The 22,903-nt window shown below is 47.7% G+C and overlaps 1 protein-coding gene across 1 annotated transcript in view; it reads left to right on the forward strand.

Annotated features, from left to right (window-relative positions):
• Positions 1-22,903, forward strand: part of DNAH8 (dynein axonemal heavy chain 8) — a 9,979,189-nt gene that overhangs the window by 9,181,295 nt on the left and 774,991 nt on the right. Inside the window, exon 81 of the mRNA XM_069236651.1 lies at positions 1,863-2,015. Coding sequence (XP_069092752.1) covers positions 1,863-2,015 — 153 coding nt within the window. The remainder of the gene's footprint in view (positions 1-1,862; positions 2,016-22,903) is intronic.

Consider the following 22,903-nt stretch of genomic DNA (forward strand, 5'->3'; position numbering starts at 1 on the left):
TAGAAAGCAGAGAGAGCATAACCACTGACGTTCTGGTTAGCAGAGCCTCAGTGAGACAGTTAGTCATCACACAGGGAACACAAACAGGGCACACTTATGAGCACTGGGGCCCTGGCTGGCTTACCTGTGTTACTAGCCTATCCTCCTTCCTAGGTAGACAAACCTCCTTTCCTGGCTATTTAGGGTCTCTGCTTTGGGGAGTTCTTTAGATACCGAATGCAAGTGTTCATCAGAGTTCCTCTGCATCTCTCTCTTCACCTTCTGCCAAAGGATCGACCGCTGACTGCTCAGGACGCCTGCAAAACCGCAACAAAGTAGCAAAGACGACTACTGCAACCTTGTATCGCTGATCCTGCCGCCTTCTCGACTGTTTCCTGGTGGTGCATGCTCTGGGGGTAGCCTGCCTCCTCTCTGCACCAGGAGCTCTGAAGAAATCTCCCGTGGGACGACGGAATCCTCCCCCTGCAACCGCAGGCAACAAAAGACTGCATCACCGGTCCTCTGGGCCCCCTCTCAGCACAACGAGCGTGGTCCCTGGAACTCAGCAACTCTGTCCAAGTGACTCCCACAGTCCAGTGACTCTTCAGTCCAAGTTTGGTGGAGGTAACCTTCTGAGTTGTCGTCCGGCGTCGTGGGACTCCCTTTTCTGACTTCGGGTGGACTCCAATTCACTCCTCTTCCAAGTGCCTGTTCTTGTACTTCTGCGGGTGCTGCCTGCTTCTGTGAGGGCTCCCTGACTTGCTGGGTGCCCCCTCTGTGTCCTCATCCAAGTGGCGACATCCTGGTCCCTCCTGGGCCACAGCAGCATCCAAAAACCCTAACCGCGATCCTTGCAGCTAGCAAGGCTTGTTCGCGGTCTTTCTGCGTGGGAACACCTCTGCAAGCTTCTTCACGGCGTGGGACATCCATCCTCCAAAGGAGAAGTTCCTAGTCTTCTTCGTTCTTGCAGAATCCACAGCTTCTACCATCCAATGGCAGCTTCTTTGCACCCTCAGCTGGCATTTCCTGGGCATCTGCTCTTTCTCGACATTGTCGCGACTCTTGGACTTGGTCCCCTTGTTTCACAGGTACTCAGGTCCAGAAATCCACTGTTGTTGCATTGCTGGTGTTGGTCTTCCTTGCAGAATTCCCCTATCACGACTTCTGTGCTCTCTGGGGAATATAGGTGCACTTTACACCTACTTTTCAGGGTCTTGGGGTGGGCTATTTTTCTAACACTTACTGTTTTCTTACAGTCCCAGCGACCCTCTACAAGCTCACATAGGTTTGGGGTCCATTCTTGGTTCGCATTCCACTTTTGGAGTATATGGTTTGTGTTGCCCCTATACCTATGTGCTCCTATTGCAATCTACTGTAACTTACATTGCTTGCATTACTTCCTTTTGCTATTACTGCACATTTTTGGTATTGTGTACATATATCTTGTGTATATTTGGCATCCTCATACTGAGGGTACTCACTGAGATACTTTTGGCATATTGTCATAAAAATAGAGTACCTTTATTTTTAGTATATCTGTGTATTGTGTTTTCTTATGATATTGTGCATATGACACCAGTGGTATAGTAGGAGCTTTGCATGTCTCCTAGTTCAGCCTAAGCTGCTCAGCTATAGCTACCTTCTATTAGCCTAAGCTGCTAGAAACACCTCTTCTACACTAATAAGGGATAACTGGACCTGGTACAGAGTGTAAGTACCCCTTGGTACCCACTACAAGCCAGGCCAGCCTCCTACAGGCATGCAATTTATATTAACAAGATAGTATTGAGAATGTTCTGCATACCGGAGAATCATCATTTTTCCACACTGCGGATTAACACTGATAATATATTAATTATTGATGCATTTCTTTTCTACTTCAGGGAGGCTGGGTGTTGCTTCAAAATTGTCATCTTGGATTAGATTTCTTGGATGAATTACTGGAAACCGTCCTTACTGCTGACAATCCGCATGAGAGTTTCAGAGTTTGGATGACAACTGAAGTACACAACAAGTTCCCAATTACCCTACTCCAGGTTTGTTTACATCTTCTGGTAACATTTTTAAGTTTACAGTCACATGTTCAGAACCTTGTGCTTGACACCACTACATCGCATTATGAATCATTTGTTAGATTACAGAGTACTAATCCATATTTTGACAATGATCTGATAGCTTTGCTAGTTATTTTACTATTAGTATGTTAGCGTATTTGCTATGTAATGAAAAGGATTGCCATTTTGTAACTGATTTTTTTTACAAATGAGTGCTAAATCGACAAGCAGTTGCAAAGCAATAGGTCTTGCATTTGCAAGAGTTAGAGCTACTGGCATTGTAATTGCATAACTGGACTTTTCTTGCCACATAAATTGGTCAACCCTAATGCATAATTTGCTCCTCTCTGCCACACAATTCCAGTTGCCCTGCACACAGCTGAAGCACTTCCATTTACCTTCTTCCTCTAGCTGCAGCAAAAGATGAAAATATTACCATTTAGCATCCTAATTTAACCCTGCCACACTTATTAGAATAGAATACCACTTTCACCGCCCCACCATCAGATTTGCTGGCTGACTAACAGAAACAATTACATTTTCACTATTACAGTTCATGTGTGTTCTTAGCTCCCAAAGGTTTCTCATGCCTATGTCGATCTCTTTTATAGTTATTGAAAATGGAGAGATCTGTATACTGTTTGTTCACAGGTTTGACTCATCATAAATTCTTTAGAGCAAGTGTCTCCAACCAGTGGATCGTGAGCTACCAGTCTTTTCTAGAGAGTGTAGCAGCCTTTGTCTGTAAACACTCCAATTGTACTATTCTGGGGGACTTCAACATACATGCTGAGGACCCTCGCACTGGTTCCAGCACAATGCTTCTAGGGGATCTAGCAGCTTTAGACCTCTCACAACTTATATCCAGCCCCACACACTGTAAAGGACACACACTTGATTTAGTTTTAGGCAACCTCTCTAATACAGCAGCGGAACCCCCTCTTTACCTATCTTGGACTGACCACTTCTTAATCACACTGATTCTTCGGACTTCTATCCCCCCAGTCCAACAGCCGCGAGGCCACCTTACTATTCGTCAGTGGTCAAAATTAAACAAAAAAGATTGGGGAAACACCCTTACGAATTTGCTTGCTACTTCATTCCCTGGCCTATCTTACACTGCAGACAGATTTGACGAATGGATCTCCCAATCCTTGGATACTGTACTACCCACCAAGACCATAACTAAGACTAAGGGCCTGATTCTAACTTTGGAGGACGGTGTTAAACCGTCCCAAAAGTGGCGGATATACCACCTACCGTATTACGAGTTCCATAGGATATAATGGACTCGTAATACGGTAAGTGGTATATCCGCCACTTTTGGGACGGTTTAACACCGTCCTCCAAAGTTAGAATCAGGCCCTAATTGTCTAAAGAATTCTCCCTGGTTCTCCCCACATCTGCTGTGTCTAAAAAGGGAATGTAAGCAGATGGAGAGGAAATGGAGGAAATTGTATGACCCTGGCCTCAAAAAAGTCTATAGAGGCTTGACCCGATCTTTCCATTCAGAAATCAAAGTGGCGCAGACATCCTACTACACTGCCAGGATTGACCAGTCCTCCTGTTCCCCCAAAGAGATCTTCTCAATTGTTAGAGAAATGACGCAGCTTCAACCAGGCAAAAGTTTGACAGAAGGTTTTAAGGAATATAGCAATTAATTGGCCTGGTTCTTTCTGAAAAAAATGTCTGACATTCAAGCATCTCTTTCGGACAATTAGTCTAATGTGGATAAGAAAGATAACGGGGTCCCATGCACAGATGGTCCAGTCCCCTGTGCACTACTTTCAGTATTTCAGCCTATTAAGGGAGAGGAGGTGTAGGAAAGTACCATATTGCCTGGCAGGTTAACCCCATTTTTCACTGTATATATGTTGTTTTAGTTGTATGTGTCACTGGGACCCTGTTCACCAGGGCCCCAGTGCTCATAAGTGTGCCTGAATGTGTTACCTGTTTAGTGACTAACTGTCTCACTGAGGCTCTGCTAATCAGAACCTCAGTGGTTATGCTCTCTCATTTCTTTCCAAATTGTCACTAACAGGCTAGTGACTATTTTTACCAATTTACATTGGCTTACTGGAACACCCTTATAATTCCCTAGTATATGGTACTGAGGTACCCAGGGTATTGGGGTTCCAGGAGATCCCTATGGGCTGCAGCATTTCTTTTGCCACCCATAGGGAGCTCTGACAATTCTTACACAGGCCTGCCACTGCAGCCTGAGTGAAATAACGTCCACGTTATTTCACAGCCATTTTACACTGCACTTAAGTAACTTATAAGTCACCTATATGTCTAACCTTTACCTGGTAAAGGTTAGGTGCAAAGTTACTTAGTGTGAGGGCACCCTGGCACTAGCCAAGGTGCCCCCACATTGTTCAGGGCCAATTCCCCGAACTTTGTGAGTGCGGGGACACCATTACACGCGTGCACTACATATAGGTCACTACCTATATGTAGCTTCACAATGGTAACTCCGAATATGGCCATGTAACATGTCTATGATCATGGAATTGCCCCCTCTATACCATCCTGGCATAGATGGCACAATCCCATGATCCCAGTGGTCTGTAGCACAGACCCTGGTACTGCCAAACTGCCCTTCCTGGGGTTTCACTGCAGCTGCTGCTGCTGCCAACCCCTCAGACAGGCATCTGCCCTCCTGGGGTCCAGCCAGGCCTGGCCCAGGATGGCAGAACAAAGAACTTCCTCTGAGAGAGGGTGTTACACCCTCTCCCTTTGGAAAATGGTGTGAAGGCAGGGGAGGAGTAGCCTCCCCCAGCCTCTGGAAATGCTTTCTTGGGCACAGATGTGCCCAATTCTGCATAAGCCAGTCTACACCGGTTCAGGGGACCCCTTAGCCCTGCTCTGGCGCGAAACTGGACAAAGGAAAGGGGAGTGACCACTCCCCTGACCTGCACCTCCCCTGGGAGGTGTCCAGAGCTCCTCCAGTGTGCTCCAGACCTCTGCCATCTTGGAAACAGAGGTGCTGCTGGCACACTGGACTGCTCTGAGTGGCCAGTGCCACCAGGTGACGTCAGAGACTCCTTCTGATAGGCTCCTTCAGGTGTTAGTAGCCTATCCTCTCTCCTAAGTAGCCAAACCCTCTTTTCTGGCTATTTAGGGTCTCTGTCTCTGGGGAAACTTTAGATAACGAATGCAAGAGCTCATCCGAGTTCCTCTGCATCTCTCTCTTCACCTTCTGCCAAGGAATCGACTGCTGACCGCGCTGGAAGCCTGCAAACCTGCAACATAGTAGCAAAGACGACTACTGCAACTCTGTAACTCTGATCCTGCCGCCTTCTCGACTGTTTTCCTGGTGGTGCATGCTGTGGGGGTAGTCTGCCTCCTCTCTGCACTAGAAGCTCCAAAGAAATCTCCCGTGGGTCGACGGAATCTTCCCCCTGCAACCGCAGGCACCAAAAAGCTGCATTACCGGTCCCTTGGGTCTCCTCTCAGCACGACGAGTGAGGTCCCTCGAATCCAGCAACTCTGTCCAAGTGACTCCCACAGTCCAGTGACTCTTCAGTCCAAGTTTGGTGGAGGTAAGTCCTTGCCTCACCTCGCTAGACTGCATTGCTGGGAACCGCGACTTTTGCAGCTACTCCGGCCTCCGTGCACTTCCGGCGGAAATCCTTTGTGCACAGTCCATCCTGGGTCCACGGCACTCTAACCTGCATTGCACGACCTCCTAAGTTGTTCTCCGGCGACGTGGGACTTCTTTGTGCGACTTCGGGTGAGCACTGTTTCATGCATCCTCGTAGTGCCTGTTTCTGGCACTTCTCCGGGTGCTACCTGCTGCTAAGAGGGCTCCTTGTCTTGCTCGACGTCCCCTCTACCTCCTGGTCCAATTTGCGGCCTTCTGGTCCCTCCTGGGCCACAGCAGCGTCCAAAAACGCTAACCGCACGATTTGCAGCTAGCAAGGCTTGTTGGCGTTCTTTCGGCGGGAAAACACTTCTGCACGACTCTACAAGGCGAGAGGGATCCGTCCTCCAAAGGGGAAGTCTCTAGCCCTTTGCGTTCCTGCAGAAACCACAGCTTCTTCTGTCCAGTAGAAGCTTCTTTGCACCCGCAGCTGGCATTTCCTGGGCATCTGCCCATCTCCGACTTGCTTGTGACTTTTGGACTCGGTCCCCTTGTTCCACAGGTACCCCAGATTGGAAATCCAGCGTTGTTGCATTGTTGGTTTGTGTCTTTCCTGCATTATTCCTCTAACACGACTTCTTTATCCTTAGGGGAACTTTAGTGCACTTTGCACTCACTTTTCAGGGTCTTGGGGAGGGTTATTTTTCTAACTCTCACTATTTTCTAATAGTCCCAGCGACCCTCTACAAGGTCACATAGGTTTGGGGTCCAGTCGTGGTTCGCATTCCACTTTTGGAGTATATGGTTTGTGTTGCCGCTATCCCTATGTTTCCCCATTGCATCCTATTGTAATTATACATTGTTTGCACTGTTTTCTAAGACTATACTGCATATTTTTGCTATTGTGTATATATATCTTGTGTATATTTCCTATCCTCTCACTGAGGGTACACTCTAAGATACTTTGGCATATTGTCATAAAAATAAAGTACCTTTATTTTTAGTATAACTGTGTATTGTGTTTTCTTATGATATTGTGCAAGTGACACTTGTGGTACTGTAGTAGCTTCACACGTCTCCTAGTTCAGCCTAAGTTGCTCTGCTAAGCTACCATTATCTATCAGCCTAAGCTGCTAGACACCCTATACACTAATAAGGGATAACTGGGCCTGGTGCAATGTGCAAGTACCCCTTGGTACTCACTACAAGCCAGTCCAGCCTCCTACATTGGTTGTGCAGTGGTGGGATAAGTGCTTTGAGACTACTTACCACTCTTGTCATTGTACTTTTCATAAGAGAAAAATATACAAAACAAGTTCAGTGTGTGTACACATAGCTAAAAAGTTTTGCATTTCCTCTTTTCACTCTTTTCTAAAGTGCTGAAAAGTACTTCTAAACTTTCAAAAACTTCTTAAAACTTTAAAAAGTTTTTTTTTCTGTCTTTCTAAAAAGTTCTGAAAACTTTTTTCTCTTTTTCTATCACTTTAACTCTCTCTAAAAATGTCTGGCACAGGCCAAAATGTTGATCTGTCCAAACTTGCATATGATCACCTTAGCTGGAAAGGAGCAAGGAGTCTCTGCATAGAGAGAGGTTTGAGTGTAGGGAAGAATCCTTCCTTGGAACTGTTACTTAACATGCTTAGAGAACAGGATAAGGCTAGAAGTGCCCCATCTGTAGAAAAAGTAGCTAATGGTTCCCAATCTGATCCAGGGACTCCCCCAGGAAAAGATTCAGGAAAGAAACTCCCTAGCCTTCCCATTACAAGACAGTCTAGCATAGTTGGTACTGAGGTGGAGTCACATCATCCAGATGATGTGCTCTCACATTACACTGTCAGCCAAGCTGTTAGGGTGGCCTCTGTAAGGGACAGGTCTCCTTCTGTTCATTCCCATCATACCTCTGTATCTAGAAATATCCCTCCCACCAACCCTGATGACAGATTGTTAGAAAGGGAACTCAATAAGTTGAGGGTGGAACAAACCAGACTGAAGCTTAAAAAGCAACAGCTGGATTTGGATAGACAGTCTTTAGAAATAGAGAGGGAAAGACAGAAGTTGGGTTTAGATACCCATGGTGGCAGCAGCAGTATTCCCCATAGTCATCCTGCAAAAGAGCATGATTCCAGGAATCTGCACAAGATAGTTCCCCCTTATAAGGAGGGGGATGACATTAACAAGTGGTTTGCTGCACTTGAGAGGGCCTGTGTTGTACAGGATGTCCCTCAAAGGCAGTGGGCTGCTATCCTATGGCTATCATTTAGTGGAAAAGGTAGGGATAGGCTCCTTACTGTGAAAGAAAATGATGCTAATAATTTCCAAGTTCTTAAGAATGCACTCCTGGATGGTTATGGCTTAACCACTGAACAATACAGGATAAAGTTCAGAGAGACCAAAAAGGAGTCTTCACAAGACTGGGTTGATTTCATTGACCATTCAGTGAAGGCCTTGGAGGGGTGGTTACATGGCAGTAGAGTTACTGATTATGACAGCCTGTATAACTTAATCCTGAGAGAGCATATTCTTAATAATTGTGTGTCTGATTTGTTGCACCAGTACTTGGTGGACTCTGATCTGACCTCTCCCCAAGAATTGGGAAAGAAGGCAGACAAATGGGTCAGAACAAGGGTGAATAGAAAAGTTCATACAGGGGGTGACAAAGATGGCAACAAAAAGAAGGATGGTAAGTCTTCTGACAAGGGTGGGGACAAATCTAAAAATGAGTCTTCATCAGGCCCACAAAAACACTCTGGTGGGGGTGGTGGGCCCAAATCCTCTTTTAATCAAAACAAGGAAAAGAAACCATGGTGCTATTTATGTAAAATAAAAGGCCATTGGACAACAGATCCCAGTTGTCCAAAGAAAAGCACCAATGCTCCTACCACTACAACCCCTACTGCTACCCCTAGTGTCCCTACTAATAGCAGTGGTGGTGGGAGCAAACCTACTAATAGCCAATCCAAGGGAGTAGCTGGGCTCACTATTGGTAACTTAGTTGGGGTTGGCCTTGTTAGGGAGGCCACAGAGGCTGTGTTAGTCTCTGAGGGGGCTATTGATTTAGCCACCTTAGTTGCTTGTCCCCTTAATATGGATAAGTACAAGCAGCTACCCCTAATAAATGGTGTTGAGGTTCAGGCCTACAGGGACACTGGAGCCAGTGTGACTATGGTCATAGAGAAACTGGTCCACCCTGAACAACACCTACTTGGTCACCAGTACCAAGTAACCGATGCTCACAACAACACACTTAGCCACCCCATGGCTGTTGTTAATCTCAACTGGGGGGGGGTTTACTGGTCCAAAGAAAGTTGTGGTAGCCACAGATTTACCTGTAGACTGTCTACTAGGAAATGATTTGGAGACATCAGCTTGGTCAGATGTGGAGTTGGAGGCCCATGCAGCAATGCTGGGCATCCCAGGGCATATTTTTGCTTTGACAAGGGCTCAGGCCAAAAAGCAAAAAGGACAGGGAAGCTTGGATCCTGGAACAATGGACCAAGTGCTCCCTAAAGCTAGGGCTAGTAGAAGCAAACCACTTCCTACTATCCCTCCCTCTGCAGTGAATTCTACTTCTGAGGAAGAAGAATTCCCTCCTTGTGCAGAACCTACACCAGAGGAGCTTGAAGCAGACACTGCTGAGCTTTTGGGTGAAGGGGGGCCTGCCAGAGAGGAGCTGAGTGTGGCAAAGCAAACCTGTCCCACATTAGAGGGTCTCAGACAGCAAGCTGTCAAACAGGCTAATGGGGATGTCTTTGACTCTCACAGAGTTTACTGGGAGGACAACCTCTTGTACACTGAGCATAGGGATCCTAAACCTGGAGCTGCCAGGAGATTAGTGATTCCTCAGGAGTACAGAAAGTTCCTCCTAACCCTGGCACATGACATTCCCCTAGCTGGGCATCTAGGACAAATGAAAACTTGGGACAGGCTTGTTCCCCTGTTTCATTGGCCTAGAATGTCTGAGGACACAAAGGAATTTTGTAAGTCCTGTGAAACCTGTCAAGCCAGTGGCAAGACAGGTGGCACCCCAAAGGCACCCCTTATCCCACTGCCTGTGGTTGGGGTTCCCTTTGAAAGGGTAGGGGTTGACATAGTTGGCCCCCTTGACCCTCCTACTGCTTCAGGCAATAGATTTATCTTGGTGGTAGTGGACCATGCCACAAGATATCCTGAAGCTATTCCTTTAAGGACCACTACAGCACCTGCAGTGGCAAAGGCCCTCCTGGGAATATTTTCCAGGGTGGGCTTCCCAAAGGAAGTGGTATCAGACAGGGGAAGCAATTTCATGTCTGCATACTTAAAGGCCATGTGGAAGGAGTGTGGTGTAACGTACAAGTTCACAACACCCTATCATCCACAAACAAATGGACTGGTGGAGAGATTTAATAAAACTCTCAAAGGCATGATTATGGGTCTCCCTGAAAAACTCCGCAGGAGATGGGATATCCTTCTACCATGCCTCCTTTTTGCCTACAGGGAGGTACCCCAGAAAGGAGTGGGCTTCAGCCCCTTTGAACTTCTTTTTGGACACCCTGTTAGGGGTCCACTCACACTTGTAAAGGAGGGTTGGGAACAACCTTTAAAAGCTCCTAAGCAGGATATTGTGGATTATGTACTTGGCCTCAGATCAAGAATGGCTGAGTACATGAAAAAGGCCAGTAAAAACCTTCAGGCCAGCCAAGAGCTCCAGAAGCAATGGCATGATCAGAAGGCTGTTTTGGTTCAGTACCAACCAGGGCAGAAAGTGTGGGTCTTGGAGCCTGTGGCCCCAAGAGCACTCCAATATAAATGGAGTGGACCCCACACAATTGTTGAGAAAAAGGGAGAAGTCACCTATTTAGTTGACTTAGGCACTGCAAGGAGTCCCCTTAGGGTACTCCATGTAAACCGCCTGAAACCCTACTATGAGAGGGCTGATCTCACCCTGCTCATGGCAACAGATGAGGGACAGGAAGAAGACAGTGATCCTCTACCTGATCTCTTCTCTTCCACAGAACAAGATTCTCTGGTGGAAGGTGTAGTTTTGGCTGATTGTCTTACTGCTGAGCAGAAAGACAATTGCATAAACCTCCTAGATCAATTCTCTGAACTCTTCTCTAAAGTGCCAGGTACCACTTCTTGGTGTGAGCACACTATAGATACTGGAGACAGCTTGCCTGTCAAAAGTAAGATCTATAGGCAGCCTGACCATGTCAGGGACTGCATAAAGCAAGAGGTCCAGAAAATGTTAGAACTAGGAGTGGTTGAGCACTCTGACAGTCCATGGGCTTCTCCTGTGGTACTTGTACCAAAACCCCATTCCTAAGATGGAAAGAAGGAAATGCGGTTTTGTGTAGACTATAGAGGTTTCAACTTGGTAACCAAAACTGATGCTCACCCTATACCCAGGGCAGATGAGCTCATAGATACACTGGCATCTGCCAAGTATCTAAGCACTTTTGATTTGACTGCAGGGTATTGGCAGATCAAATTGTCAGAAGATGCTAAACCTAAGACTGCATTTTCAACCATTGGAGGACATTACCAGTTTACTGTAATGCCTTTTGGTTTGAAAAATGCACCTGCCACTTTTCAGAGGTTGGTGAACACAGTCTTGACAGGGCTGGAAGCTTTCAGTGCAGCATATTTGGACGATATAGCTGTCTTTAGCTCCAGCTGGGATGATCACCTGGTCCACCTATGGAAAGTTTTGGAGGCCCTGCAAAAGGCAGGCCTCACTATCAAGGCTTCAAAGTGCCAGATAGGGCAGGGTAAGGTGGTTTATCTGGGACACCTTGTTGGTGGGGAACAGATTGCACCGCTACAGGGGAAAATCCAAACAATTATTGATTGGGTTCCCCCTACCACTCAGACTCAGGTGAGAGCCTTCCTAGGCCTCACTGGGTATTACAGGAGGTTCATTAAGAACTATGGCTCCATTGCAGCCCCTCTTAATGACCTCACATCCAAGAAAATGCCTAAAATGGTATTATGGACAGCAAACTGTCAGAAAGCTTTTGAGGAGCTGAAGCAGGCCATGTGCTCTGCACCTGTCCTGAAAAGCCCTTGTTACTCCAAAAAATTCTATGTCCAAACTGATGCATCAGAATTAGGAGTAGGGGCAGTCCTATCACAACTTAATTCTGAGGGCCAGGATCAACCTGTTGCTTTTATTAGTAGGAGGTTGACCCCTAGAGAAAAGCGTTGGTCTGCCATTGAGAGGGAGGCCTTTGCTGTGGTCTGGGCACTGAAGAAGTTGAGACCATACCTGTTTGGCACTCACTTCATTGTTCAGACAGACCACAAACCTCTACTTTGGCTAAAACAAATGAAAGGTGAAAATCCTAAATTGTTGAGGTGGTCCATATCCCTACAGGCAATGGACTATACAGTGGAACATAGACCTGGGAGTAGCCACTCCAATGCAGATGGACTCTCCAGATATTTCCACTTAGACAATGAAGACTCATCAGGTCGTGGCTAGTCTTATTGTCCTTCGTTTGGGGGGGGGGTTGTGTAGGAAAGTACCATCTTGCCTGGCATGTTACCCCCATTTTTCACTGTATATATGTTGTTTTAGTTGTATGTGTCACTGGGACCCTGTTCACCAGGGCCCCAGTGCTCATAAGTGTGCCTGAATGTGTTACCTGTGTAGTGACTAACTGTCTCACTGAGGCTCTGCTAATCAGAACCTCAGTGGTTATGCGCTCTCATTTCTTTCCAAATTGTCACTAACAGGCTAGTGACTATTTTTACCAATTTACATTGGCTTACTGGAACACCCTTATAATTCCCTAGTTTATGGTACTGAGGTACCCAGGGTATTGGGGTTCCAGGAGATCCCTATGGGCTGCAGCATTTCTTTTGCCACCCATAGGGAGCTCTGACAATTCTTACACAGGCCTGCCACTGCAGCCTGAGTGAAATAACGTCCACGTTATTTCACAGCCATTTTACACTGCACTTAAGTAACTTATAAGTCACCTATATGTCTAACCTTTACCTGGTAAAGGTTAGGTGCAAAGTTACTTAGTGTGAGGGCACCCTGGCACTAGCCAAGGTGCCCCCACATTGTTCAGGGCCAATTCCCCGGACTTTGTGAGTGCGGGGACACCATTACACGCGTGCACTACATATAGGTCACTACCTATATGTAGCTTCACAATGGTAACTCCGAATATGGCCATGTAACATGTCTATGATCATGGAATTGCCCCCTCTATACCATCCTGGCATAGTTGGCACAATCCCATGATCCCAGTGGTCTGTAGCACAGACCCTGGTACTGCCAAACTGCCCTTCCTGGGGTTTCACTGCAGCTGCTGCTGCTGCCAACCCCTCAGACAGGCATCTGCCCTCCTGGGGTCCAGCCAGGCCTGGCCCAGGATGGCAGAACAAAGGACTTCCTCTGAGAGAGGGTGTTACACCCTCTCCCTTTGGAAAATGGTGTGAAGGCAGGGGAGGGGTAGCCTCCCCCAGCCTCTGGAAATGCTTTCTTGGGCACCGATGTGCCCAATTCTGCATAAGCCAGTCTACACCGGTTCAGGGGACCCCTTAGCCCTGCTCTGGCACGAAACTGGACAAAGGAAAGGGGAGTGACCACTCCCCTGACCTGCACCTCCCCTGGGAGGTGTCCAGAGCTCCTCCAGTGTGCTCCAGACCTCTGCCATCTTGGAAACAGAGGTGCTGCTGGCACACTGGACTGCTCTGAGTGGCCAGTGCCACCAGGTGACGTCAGAGACTCCTTCTGATAGGCTCCTTCAGGTGTTAGTAGCCTATCCTCTCTCCTAAGTAGCCAAACCCTCTTTTCTGGCTATTTAGGGTCTCTGTCTCTGGGGAAACTTTAGATAACGAATGCAAGAGCTCATCCGAGTTCCTCTGCATCTCTGTCTTCACCTTCTGCCAAGGAATCGACTGCTGACCACGCTGGAAGCCTGCAAACCTGCAACATAGTAGCAAAGACGACTACTGCAACTCTGTAACGCTGATCCTGCCACCTTCTCGACTGTTTTCCTGGTGGTGCATGCTGTGGGGGTAGTCTGCCTCCTCTCTGCACTAGAAGCTCCGAAGAAATCTCCCGTGGGTCGACGGAATCTTCCCCCTGCAACCGCAGGCACCAAAAAGCTGCATTACCGGTCCCTTGGGTCTCCTCTCAGCACGACGAGTGAGGTCCCTCGAATCCAGCAACTCTGTCCAAGTGACTCCCACAGTGCAGTGACTCTTCAGTCCAAGTTTGGTGGAGGTAAGTCCTTGCCTCACCTCGCTAGACTGCATTGCTGGGAACCGCGACTTTTGCAGCTACTCCGGCCTCCGTGCACTTCCGGCGGAAATCCTTTGTGCACAGTCCAGCCTGGGTCCACGGCACTCTAACCTGCATTGCACGACCTCCTAAGTTGTTCTCCGGCGACGTGGGACTTCTTTGTGCGACTTCGGGTGAGCACCGTTTCACGCATCCTCGTAGTGCCTGTTTCTGGCACTTCTCCGGTTGGCGTTCTTTCGGCGGGAAAACACTTTTGCACGACTCTACAAGGCGAGAGGGATCCGTCCTCCAAAGGGGACGTCTCTAGCCCTTTGCGTTCCTGCAGAAACCGCAGCTTCTTCTGTCCAGTAGAAGCTTCTTTGCCCCCGCAGCTGGCATTTCCTGGGCATCTGCCCATCTCCGACTTGCTGGTGACTTTTGGACTTGGTCCCCTTGTTCCACAGGTACCCCAGATTGGAAATCCAGCGTTGTTGCATTGTTGGTTTGTGTCTTTCCTGCATTATTCCTCTAACGACTTCTTTATCCTTAGGGGAACTTTAGTGCACTTTGCACTCACTTTTCAGGGTCTTGGGGAGGGTTATTTTTCTAACTCTCACTATTTTCTAATAGTCCCAGCGACCCTCTACAAGGTCACATAGGTTTGGGGTCCAGTCGTGGTTCGCATTCCACTTTTGGAGTATATGGTTTGTGTTGCCCCTATCCCTATGTTTCCCCATTGCATCCTATTGTAATTATACATTGTTTGCACTGTTTTCTAAGACTATACTGCATATTTTTGCTATTGTGTATATATATCTTGTGTATATTTCCTATCCTCTCACTGAGGGTACACTCTAAGATACTTTGGCATATTGTCATAAAAATAAAGTACCTTTATTTTTAGTATAACTGTGTATTGTGTTTTCTTATGATATTGTGCAAGTGACACTTGTGGTACTGTAGTAGCTTCACACGTCTCCTAGTTCAGCCTAAGCTGCTCTGCTAAGCTACCATTATCTATCAGCCTAAGCTGCTAGACACCCTATACACTAATAAGGGATAACTGGGCCTGGTGCAAGGTGCAAGTACCCCTTGGTACTCACTACAAGCCAGTCCAGCCTCCTACAGGAGGTGGACAAACATTTCTGCTCTATAAAATCGGTCTCCCCTTTAGATCCATCTCCTCCGTCCACGTTAGCATCAGGTTCAGAAGTTGTAACACCAGTTTTAACTAAGATTCTCAATGGTTCCCTGTCTTCTGGACATATCCCCCATCATTGGAAGCATGCTGTGGTCAAGCCTCTGCTAAAAAAAACGAATCTTGACTACACTTTACTTGACAATTATAGACCAATTGCTCTTCTCCCTATTGCATCTAAAATCATGGAGAAACACAACAACTCCCAGGTGTCAGGCTTCCTTGAGAAACATAACCGTCTTCACAGTACCCAAATGGGTATCAGACCTTTCCACAGCACCGAATCTGCCCTTTTGGCTGTTACTGAAGACACTAGACGCCGCCTAGACGCAGGCGGTTATGCAGCCATCATTCTTCTTGATCTGAGTGTGGCGTTTGATACTGTGGACCATAAGATTCTGTTACGCAGAATCGCAAAAATGGGACTTAAAGGCACATGTTTTAAATGGCTGGCATCTTTTCTTTCGCAGAGGACGTTTCAAGTCCTGAATCAGACATACTATTCAGACACTTTCCCCCTGATATGCGGTGTTCCACAAGGCTCGTCCCTTAGTCCCACACTTTTTAATATTTATATGGCCTTGCTGGCAAAGACCGTCGAACCCTATGGACTATCTCTTATCTCCTATGCGGATGACACCCAATAGTTTTTTTTCCTTTTGCACCGATAGCAATTCGGAATCTGCCGTCCTCTCTCCATTTCTGTCAGACATTGCTGGTTGGATAGCAGACAGCAAATTAAAATTAAATGATGGAAAAACAGAGGTTAGCTGGTAGGGCACTCTCTGTGTCCCCAGACCCCTATACTAACTTCAATAGGACTAAACAACCTCCCTCCATCTAAAGATACCATTACAAGTTTGGGCTTCTGGTTGGACACACAACTCATAATGGAATGCCACACAAAGAAACTAGCTTCTTCCTGTTTTTATGCATTGAAGACTTGCAGGAAAATCTTCACATTTCTTCCTTTCTCAGCCAGAAGGCTTATTATTCAGGCCCTAATCCTTTCATGTCTTGACTATGGCAATGTCCTGTTTATGAGCTCTCCTAAATATGTCCTGAGGAGGCTGCAGGTGGTACAGAATGCCTCTGCCCGTCTTTTGCTGGGGATTCTGAATCATCTTTTGGTAAAATCCACTTTGGCCTCCCTTCATTGGCTACCCATAGAACAGCGTAAAAAACTTAAAAGCAGCCTGCGTTGTTCACTGAGCTCTTCATAACAGAGGTCCGGTCTTTCTAAGACATATTATAACCCCCTACATTCCCCAACGACTACTCAGATCCTCATCTGCTTCCTTCATTAACATACCTCGTTTAAAAGATCGAGATTGGGAGGTAGATCCTTTGCCTTCAGGGCAGCCCATCTATGGAACTCTCTTCTGGTTGAAGACTCTGAACTTCCTTTCCATAAACTGCTGAAGACCTTCCTCTTTCCTCTATAGGGCTGTCAGTTGTTGTCTATTTATTTTGGTCCCACATTAGCGCTGGGAGGCCTTCGGACAGCCATGCGCTTGATAAAGTATTAAATAGAAATAGAAATTGTAGCTCTCTGACCCCTTCAAAGTAGCTCACAACCTGGATTTCATGTTTAAATGAACACAGGGTCAAATTATTCCCTTTAAAGTTAAGGGAAAGCTGATGTATTTTACATTAATATCACCAAGCTGCAGATAATAGGGCCAGATAAGGATTCAGATTTATGACCCAGGTCACAGAGGTGAAGAATTGAAGCACTAAGGTATTTAACTTTTAAATAAAAGTTCTTGTCAACTCAGTATTGGAAGTAAGAGCTCAACGATGCTCCTCAATGCTTTTAAACAGGAGAAAATTAAAATGAAAAGTTAAATTATAATTAAGTTAACTTTTCATTTTAATTTTCTCAATCTATTTTTCAAAGTGTTTCATTTACAAATAGCAGGCCTCTTGCTCCCAGTGACCATTAGAACACTGTGGAATATTTATAACAGAAAAATATAATCATTTTTTAAATGGGAGAAATTTAAGCAGAAAAATGTTACACATTATGAACATTTTTGCACTAAAAATTTCTCCCATTTAAAAAACATGTATGTTTGTGGGTGGTATGTTTGTGTGATACTTATAACTGTGTCACATATGGCAAAAGGTGTGCCCTGTACCACAAGTACATACAACACCGGCTCTCAGTTACCCATACACATACATCCCATTCATATGCACACATGTGCATACATCCCCAAAGACCTTGCTCTCTCTGACACACGCGGCAGCCCTGTCATAGTGCCCCTAGTCAACGTATTTTAAACCATAGCATCTAGCTCAATAAACATTAGCCTTAAAGTCTGCTCTTGCGACAGAAAAGGTTGGAGACCCCTGCTTTAGAAGGTTAATGTGCCTATCAATTGTGCGGGCTTTTTCATCTCTGTTTTCTCCTATCTGATAGAGACGTCTATTTGCAGATTCCTTACATTAGAATTTCCCCCAAGCGTCCGACTGGATGCAGAGATTTTTCTTCGAGCAGTACCCTTGCGCGCCGTCAGGTGATGTCGGTTGACTCCACATCTGCCATTGGCATTGTGGTCGCCATGATGACGTTACGGTCGTATATAGGCACCACTCCTTCGCGCTGTCCGTCCTTTTCTTTCCGCACCATGCGCCGATCAGGAGAGACCTACCCTTAGTAATTTTTTGACAAGCTTCGACCTTTTTGTCATCATTTAAGACTCTTTTGGTGTATCGAGGGATGTCAAGGAAGACTGGTTTTAAACTGTGTGACTCCTGTCACCATTAGATGTTGGTGACAGATCCGCACCTCATGTTCTTCTGGTGTCTGAAGTGGGACCATAATACAAAGTCGAGCTCCAAGTGCCGGGCCATGAACCAGAAGGCTTTGAGAAAGCAGTCCCAGAAGCTCATGGTGGCCTGCTGTTTGACTCCGCATCGCTCCTGGTCTCATTCGAGAAGAAGGTCACAAGACCGCTCGCAGAGTCACCACCACTCTTCCTTGTCCCACTACAAGTCTTCGGAACACTCGAAGAAGGCCAAACATTCTTCGACTTTCCCTCGTCGCTTGCCTGTCGTGATGCGGGATGAGCGTCAACGCTTTAGGCCTCCGTCAGTTGGGCATTCTTTTGGGTTGGCTCTGTGCCTCCCTGAGTTTCCGGTAGCCAGAGCCACCCCTGCCCAGCTGAGGAAGTTTTATGAGGCAATACGCCTCATCCTTGGGCCGAGTGTGACCCTCCTGCGGCGCCTTCAGGGTCTGGGGGCTTGAATGGGGGCCCCTTGTTCCGCACCAGCAGTTATGGCCCAACCATTGAAGGACCCTCCAAATCCATTATCGGATCCATGCCGATGCCGGTCGTGCCAACGCTACCTTCCCCGGCACTATAGGAGGCTGGCCTGGTATGTGGTGGGTACCTATGGTACTTACACCTTATACCAGGTCCAGTTATCCCTTATTAGTGTAGTCAGTTTCTAGAAGCCAGGCTCCCTAGAGGTAGCTGTGGATGAGCAGCAAAGGCTTATCTAGGAGACATGCAAAGCTCATGCAATACCACTGTAGTCACACAGAACTCATACACATGAAAGAAAATACCCAGTGTTAAAACAATAAAGGTACTTTATTTTAGCGACACAAATGCCAAAAATACCATAGAGACTATATTCCCTTAGGGGGTAAGTAATATACACAGTATATACATTATAATGCAAAATTGGCTCTAAAAACAGTTAGAAAACAGTGCAAATAGTGAAAATCCCAGTAGGCTGCAATGGGCCTGGGGGAACACAAACCAGATGAGCCATTCACAACCAATTTCAGAATTAAAGAGCATAACTACTGGGGTCCTGATTAGCAGGATCCCAGTTGGAACAGTCAAGCACAATGACATCAGGCAGAACATTGGGGTAACCAGCCAAGAAAGAGGGTACTTTCCTGCACAACCCCCCCACCCCCCAAAAGAGGAACAATATGGCTAACCTTCCCCAGATGAGTCTTCATTGTCTAAGTGGAAATATCTGGAGAGTCCATTTGCATTGGAGTGGTTACTCCCAGGTCTATGTTCCACTGTAAAGTCCATCCCCTGTAGGGAAATTGACCACCTCAGCAATTTGGGGTTTTCTCCTTTCATCTGCTTTAGCCATAAGAGAGGCTTGCAGTCTGTTCGAACAATGAATTGAGTACCAAAGAGGTATGGTCTCAAATTCTTCAAGGCCCAGACCACACCAAAGACCTCCATCTCTATGGCTGACCAACGCTTTTCTTTGGGGGTCAACCTTCTGCTAATAAAAGCAACTGGTTGATCCTGGCCCTCTGTACTAAGCTGTGAAAGAACTGCCCCAACCCCTACCTCTGAAGCATCAGTAGATTCGGCTTTTTAAGACAGGTGCACATGGCACATGGCCTGTTGTAGGAAGTTGGCTCTGTATATGCTATCTCAAAGTGAGAGATAGTGTGCACAGAGTCCAAGGCTTCCCCTTAGAGGTTGATGTTGGCAAAATTAGATAACTCTAATGCTCTATTTTGTGGTAGTGTGGTCAAGCAGTAGGCTTATCAGAGGGTAGTGTTAAACATTTGTTGTACACACACACACAGGCAATAAATGAGGAACACACACTCAAAGACTTGACCCCAGGCCAATAGGTTTTTATATAGAAACATTTATTTTCTTAATTTATTTTAGAACCACAATGTTCACAATTTGAGGTAAGTACATAAAATGCAAGGTACTTCACACAGGTTAGTATAGAACTTTGATTTAGAACAGTAGTACACACAGTTTTGGTTAAAATGGCAATAACCTATTTTAAAAGTGGACACAGTGCAAAAATCAACAGTTCCTGGAGGAGGTAAGTTTGGTTAGGTTTCTCAGGTAAGTAAAGCACTTACACAGTATGGGGGTCATTCTGACTTTGGCGGGCGGCAAAAGACCGCAGGGGTCATTTCGACTTTCCAGCTGGGCCGGCGGGCGACCCCCAAAAGGGCACCCGCCGGTCCAGCGGGAAAGACCCTGCAACAATGAAGCCGGCTCCGAATGGAGCCGTCGGAGTTGCAGGGGTGCGACGGGTGCAGTTGCACCCGTCGCGATTTTCACTGTCTGCAAAGCAGACAGTGAAAATCTTTATGGGGCCCTGTTAGGGGGGCCCTGCACTGCCCATGCCAGTGGCATGGGCAGTGCAGGGGCCCCCAGGGGCCCCACGACACCCGTTCCCGCCATCCTGTTTCTGGCGGTGTAAACCGCCAGAAACAGGCTGGCGGGAAGGGGTGCGGAATCCCCATGGCGGCGCTGCAAGCAGCGCCGCCTTGGAGGATTCTCCGGCCCAGGGGAAATCCGGCGGGAAACCACCGGATCCCCTTTTCTGACCGCGGCAGTACAGAATGGCCCTGGAAGCACCGCCAGCCTGTTGGCGGTGCTTCCGTGTCCCTCCACCCTGGCGGTCCATGACCGCCAGGGTTGGAATGAGGGCCTCTGTCTCCTGGGCATAGGAAGCCCACTGTTGAGGGTTCAAGGCAAAGCCACAGCACCAGCAACACAGGGCCGGTCAGGTGCAGATGTCAAAGGAGGCCCCAAAACACATAGGCGCCTATGAAGAACAGGGGTGCTCCGATTCCAGTCTGCTAGCAGGTAAGTACCTGCATCCTCGGGGAGCAGACCAGGGGAGTTTTGTAGAGCACTGGGGGGGGGGACACACAAGTCCAGAAAACACACCCTCAGCGGCACAGGGGCGGCCGGGTGCAGTGTGCAAAGTAGTCATCGGGTTTTGCTATTGAAAGCAATGGAGGGACCCCGGGGTCACTCTAGCGATGCAGGTAGGGCAAAGGGGGGCTTCTCGGCCCAGCCACCAACTGGGCTAGGATGAGGACTGCCTGCTGGTCACTCCTGCACTGGTAGGTGGTTCCTCTCTGTCCTGGGGGCTGCGGTTGCAGTGCTTGGCCCAGGTGTCGGTTTCCTTTGTTACAAGGCAGTCGCAGTCAGGGGAATCCTCTGGATCCTCTATCTAGGCATCGCCGTGGGGGTGCAGAGAGGTCGACTCAGGGTGTCCATGTCGTTGGAGTCACCTGGGAGTCCTCTGTGCGGTGTTTGGTGTTCTGGACTTGAGCCGGGGGAATCGGGTGCAGAGTGTGAAGTCTCACGCTTCTGGCGGGAAGTGAGAGTATATTTAAAGTTGCTTCTTTGTTGCAATATTGTTGCTGTTTCTGGACAGAGCCGCTGTCCTCAGGAGGTTCTCTGTCCTTCAGGTGCAGGTCAGTCCTCTGAGTCCTCAGAGGTCGCTGGTCCCGCTGGATGCGTCGCTGTGCAGGTTCTTCGAGTCTGGAGACAGGCCTCTAGGGCTGGGGCCAAGTCAGTTGTTGTCTCCATTGTCTCTGCGGGGCTTTCAGGTCAGCAGTCCTTCTTCTTGTTGTAGGTTGCAGGAATCTGATTTCCTGGGTTCAGGGTCACCCCTAAATACTAAATTTGGGGGGTGTTTTTGTCAGGGGGGCAGTAGCCAATGGCTACTGTCCTTGAGGGTAGCTACACCCTCTTTGTGCCTCCTCCCAGAGGGGATGGGGGCACATCCCTCCAAACTCGAGATGGAGGATTTCTAAAGGCAGGGGCCACCTCAGCTCAAGGCACCTTAGGGGCTGTCCTGACTAGTGGGTGACTCCTCCTTGTTTTTCTCATTATCTCCTCCAGACTTGCTGCCAAAAGTAGGGACTGTGTCCGGAGTGGCGGGTGTTGTAGGAGGCTGGCCTGGTTTGTAGTGGGTACCTTGGGTACTTACAACTTACACCATATCCAGTTATCCCTTATTAGTGAAGTAGTAGGGTTCTAGCAGATAAGGCTGATAGAGGTAGCTATAGCAGAGCAGCTTAGGCTGAACTAGGAGACATGCAAAGCTCATGCAATGCCACTTATAGTTACTCAGTACTTATACACAAGCAAAGACAATACTCAGTGTTACTAAAAATAAGGGTTGTTTTTTTGGGTGACTGTAGGAGGCAGGCCTGGCTGATAGTGGGTACCAGATGATACTTCCACCTTGTGCCTGGTCCAGTTATCCCTTATTAATAGATTAGTAGTGTTCTAGCAGCTTAGGCTGATAGAGGTAGCTATAGCATAGCAGCTTAGGCTGAACTAGGAGACATGCAAAGCTCCTACTATACCACTTATATCATACAGCACTATACCATAAGAAACACAATACTTTACTGAAAATAAAGGTACTTTATTTTAGTGACAATGGGCCTGATTACGACCCTGGCGGTAAAAACCGCCAGGGCCGTGGTCCGCGGGAGCACCGCCAACAGGCTGGCGGTGCTCCTTTGGGCATTCTGACCGCGGCGGTACAGCCGCGGCCAGAAACGGAAAGTCGGCGGTGTACCGCCGGCTTTCCGCTGCCCAGGGGAATCCTCCATGGCGGTGCAGCTTGCTGCGCCGCCATGGGGATTGCGACCCCCATACCGCCATCCTGTTCCTGGCGGTTTCGGCCACCAGGAACAGGATGGCGGTATGGGGTGTCGTGGGGCCCCTGGGGCATTCGCGACGGGTGCTACTGCACCTGTCGCACCCCTTCCACTCCGCCGGCTCCATTCGGAGCCAGCTTCCTCGTGGAAGGGTGTTTCCCGCTGGGCTGGCGGGCGGCCTTTTGGTGGTCGCCCGCCAGCCCAGCAGGAAACCCAGAATGACCGCCGCGGTCTTTTGACCGCGGTACGGTCTTCTGGCGGTTCCTGCTTGGCGGGCGGCAGAAATATCTCAGAGGATATACTCCCTCAGGAGGTAAGTAAAATGCGCAAAATATACACACAAACCAAAATCAGGTAAGTAAACAGTTAGAAAAGTAGTGCAAACACTGTAGAATACAGTAGGATGCAATAGGATGCAATAGGCCCAGGGGCAACACAAACCATA

This window comes from Pleurodeles waltl, chromosome 5, assembly GCF_031143425.1.
Source record: "Pleurodeles waltl isolate 20211129_DDA chromosome 5, aPleWal1.hap1.20221129, whole genome shotgun sequence".
Lineage (NCBI taxonomy): Eukaryota > Metazoa > Chordata > Amphibia > Caudata > Salamandridae > Pleurodeles > Pleurodeles waltl.